We start from the raw sequence: 1,170 nt of genomic DNA on the forward strand, positions 1-1,170 counted from the left end.
TAATTCTTACTTAAGAAACCCTTTTTCTGTGAGAATCTAGTCGTTCTTTCCTCAGCTCCTTTATTGTCTTGCCTGAAGGCGTACGTATGTACAACACAAACTTCAGAAGCTAACACAAAACACCCTACAAAAGACAGACTTGTAAAGGATGATGGAAATTATTACAAAAGAAACAAAGCAGGCATAATAAAAGCATTCTTAAAATAAAAAAGCAGCATTTATTATGAGATTATACTACATGCCAAAATAAAAGTGTCTTTCAAACCACCGAGTATGTTTATGAATTGTATTTACAGGTTTTTCCTCCTATTTTAAAACTAGAATTTGTTTTTGCATTTGCGAACATTGTTAAAAATCAATATTTAAAAAACATGATTCAATGTTTTGAATGAGGAAAAGGGAACCTGGGCATACAATGAGGAAAAGGGAACCCGGGCTGAAATGAAGCTATTCCAGCATAAGTCAAGACCAGAGAATGCATTAGGGTTGAAAATTTAAATACGTCCTACTTAAATTGAGAGGGTAAAATTTTGTAAAAACAAGAACTGATCACCTAAAAACTAACAATGCAAGCCTTTTTTCTTTTCACAATATCACATCAAAGTTACACAGAAGACCCCAGTGATCACTAGGGAATCTGCCACAGTCTAGTTTTTCCAATCCGATTAAGTCCATACTTCGTGGAATAATATGTCCCCCATCTGCTGCAGGCCGAAAGTAAATGCGGTCGAACCTCATCCTGCACTTGTACTCTACATCCAGGTTGGTATTGGAGTGGGTGTCCCAAGTATAGCGGCAGTGTTGAGGTTTACCCAAAAACTCCCAGATATCCGTAATGTTGTTAGGTAAGTTACCTAGTTTAGTAACCTGAAAGCAGAAGGAGGGAAAAAGTCCACAAGATACTGAATTCACAAATTTTACCTTCAAAAACAGAACTGAGTTGTGTGAGACAATATCACTTTTTTTCTGCAAAACATGAGTTGTTAAAGATATCGGAGACGTTTCTAAATTGTGGTGTTTCTCAGGATACTCTAAAGCATGACCAATTCCTGTAGTACTTTCTAAATCCAAAACATGTTACAAAATAGACATTCAGCTCTGAAATTTTGAGGTATGGGGATCAACACCATGTTCTCTGCAACAATGTCGTTCCAGTTCACTGCAATGGAA

At 36.5% G+C, this 1,170-nt stretch overlaps 1 protein-coding gene across 1 annotated transcript in view; it reads right to left on the bottom strand.

Annotated features, from left to right (window-relative positions):
* Window positions 1-420: 420 nt before the first annotated feature.
* The window catches only part of TDP2 (tyrosyl-DNA phosphodiesterase 2), a 3,927-nt gene continuing 3,177 nt past the window's right edge, over window positions 421-1,170 (bottom strand). Inside the window, exon 5 of the mRNA XM_009324911.1 lies at window positions 421-867. Within this exon, the coding sequence (XP_009323186.1) occupies window positions 586-867 (282 nt within the window). The 3' untranslated portion in view covers window positions 421-585. The remainder of the gene's footprint in view (window positions 868-1,170) is intronic.

Source organism: Pygoscelis adeliae, unplaced genomic scaffold, assembly GCF_000699105.1.
Source record: "Pygoscelis adeliae isolate BGI_AS28 unplaced genomic scaffold, ASM69910v1 Scaffold135, whole genome shotgun sequence".
In the NCBI taxonomy this organism is placed as follows: domain Eukaryota; kingdom Metazoa; phylum Chordata; class Aves; order Sphenisciformes; family Spheniscidae; genus Pygoscelis; species Pygoscelis adeliae.